The sequence below is a fragment of the Cibotium barometz genome, chromosome 58 (genome assembly GCF_041138505.1).
Source record: "Cibotium barometz isolate CiBa-2024 chromosome 58, ASM4113850v1, whole genome shotgun sequence".
Classification (NCBI taxonomy): domain Eukaryota; kingdom Viridiplantae; phylum Streptophyta; class Polypodiopsida; order Cyatheales; family Cibotiaceae; genus Cibotium; species Cibotium barometz.
In genome coordinates, this window is record NC_141103.1 from 38,099,335 (window position 1) to 38,101,723 (window position 2,389).

General features: G+C 45.6%; 1 protein-coding gene across 1 annotated transcript; it reads left to right on the top strand.

Annotated features, from left to right (window-relative positions):
• The first annotated feature begins 330 nt into the window (after window positions 1–330).
• LOC147606247 (microbial Terpene synthase-like protein 13) lies at window positions 331–1,347 on the top strand. The gene has a single exon (XM_086792932.1). It carries the CDS (start codon window positions 331–333, stop codon window positions 1,345–1,347), a length of 1,017 nt encoding a protein of 338 aa, XP_086649058.1.
• Window positions 1,348–2,389: the final 1,042 nt, after the last annotated feature.

Consider the following 2,389-nt stretch of genomic DNA (forward strand, 5'->3'; position numbering starts at 1 on the left):
TATGGTTCCGGCGCTTATACCGATGACGGGGCTTTTTTAGACCCCGTTAAATGACGTCGGTATAAGCGCCGGTATTAGGCTAACATGTAGTAGTGTTGCAATGCCTTCTCTTCAGTATACACTCTTCCTCATTCGCTCCTAGTACATAGTAGCTCCACCACCTGCCGTTTTATTCCCCTCCATAATGCACATTTGATCACCTGCAATGCCCAACCCATTCTCCATAATGTGGAGTTGCCATTGCCCACACTCCATAACGTCTCCCTCCCTATCATCCCCCCTCTCTAGTGTTCCTTCCCCTTGAATTGCCACCCTCACGTTCTCTCTATCATGGAAACTTGCGACTCTTGGTCTTTGTCTCACTTCAACCTGGACCCTCAATCCCCTGAGGGGAAGTTGTTCCTCACTTGCCAGTACCCTTTCCTCGGATGCCTCTTCTTTGCCAACAGTATTGATACGAAGCGTGTGACTGCAAGTGCCAAATATCTCACCTGGTATTGCTTCTTTGATGGCAAACTGGACGTGCCAGACCAGACCCTGCAGGCAACTGGCTCTTCGCGAGCTGAAGTCATCCGTGGTGCGGCCAGCTTCTTTCATTCAAAAACCATTTCTGATCTTGACAGCACCATCAATCCTGGTGTGGCCAGTGCTGTCATGCACAGTGGGTGGAGCTGGTGGACGGAAGTGATGGAGGATTTGACTCCTACACAGCAATCTCGATTGTTTCAGATCATGATAGACTTGGTTGCTGCTGCCGAAGATCATGGCCCGTTCCGCAAATCGGGAACAGTTCCACAAGTAGAAACGTTCATCCGAAATCGTGGGAAAGCCGTTGGTGTGAGGCCATTATGTCTCCTCATGGAGTACTCGCTACATATAGAGCTAGATGAAGAGACACTGTCCCATCCTCTTATTTGTCAACTCCATGAGGCTGTAATAGGCCATGTCGCCTGGGTGAACGATGTGTGTTCTTTTGAAGCCGAGGCTGCCAAGGGCGATTACTTCAATATCCTTGCCGTGATGTTACTCAATGACGAGTTCTCTAACCTGGAAGACGCCCTTTCCAAAGCTTGCGACTTGATAAAGCAGTGCGATTCTGAATGCGTCCGCTTAATGAACGAGATCAAACAATCCAGCCTAATCCAGAAACCGGGAGTGGAGAGTTACTTGGAAGCGCTAGGGAACTTGATGGCTGGAAATTACTACTGGACCAGTATCTCTTCCCGTTACACCCCGGATGGCATCCCTCGACAAGCCAATACTGCAAATCTCCCTTTCGACCCTGAATGGGTAGCTCATTTGGAGGAGCTCCAAGCCTCCAAAGGGAACTGCAGGGCTTCCTGTTAAGACAACTATGGAGCACAAATAAACATCGCACATGCTACTGCAATAAATCGGGCTCGTTCTGGCTGGGATTTCGCCCCGGAAATGTGACTATGAAGCACTCATAAACATCGCACATGCTACTGCAATTAACTAGGCTTTCGAGCACGTGAGTATATACGTATGCAAGAAACTTGCCATCCGGGTGTAACGGGAAGAGATACTGGTCCAGTAGTAATTTCCAGCCATCAAGTTCCCTAGCGCTTCCAAGTAACTCTCCACTCCCGGTTTCTGGATTAGGCTGGATTGTTTGATCTCGTTCATTAAGCGGACGCATTCAGAATCGCACTGCTTTGATCTCGTTCATTAAGCGGACGCATTCAGAATCGCACTGCTTTATCAAGTCGCAAGCTTTTCTCCATTGCGTTGCTTGGGTGTGTGCTACTTGCTACAACTGCAAGGGTGTGGTGAAAAGCCCTCGAGGGGTGTGGACTACATATAGTACTTCCAAGGGGTGTCCCTAGCCCCTTAGGCATGATTCTAGGAACATGAGATGTTATCTCCATTGTCCCTAAATTATCTTGTTTTTAGTGCGATTCCCTTTCATATACACCTTCTTTTATTCACCATCTCTCTACCTCAATAATTGAAACAATGGACTTCTTACTCACATTCAAGAAAAGAAGATAAGAGGCACCCCATTGTATTGACTACATTATGAAAAGATATAATCCATATATTGAAGAAGGCTGGAATCACTAACACCATGGTCTATATTGCATGGTCTATATTTCAAGAAAAGAAGATAAGAGGCACCCCATTGTATTGACTACATTATGAAAAGATATAATCCATATATTGAACAAGGCTGGAATTACTAACACCATGGTCTATATTGCAAATAGTGGAGAAGAGCACACATACGTATAATGAAAACAATAGAGGTGACATGATTATGAATGGTTTGAAACTAAGGTCAATAATAGAAAGAAAGATGTTGACTAGTTTGAAAATTTGCATAATGATGAAGCAACAAGAGGAGGAAAAAGTCCATTATAAAGATGCC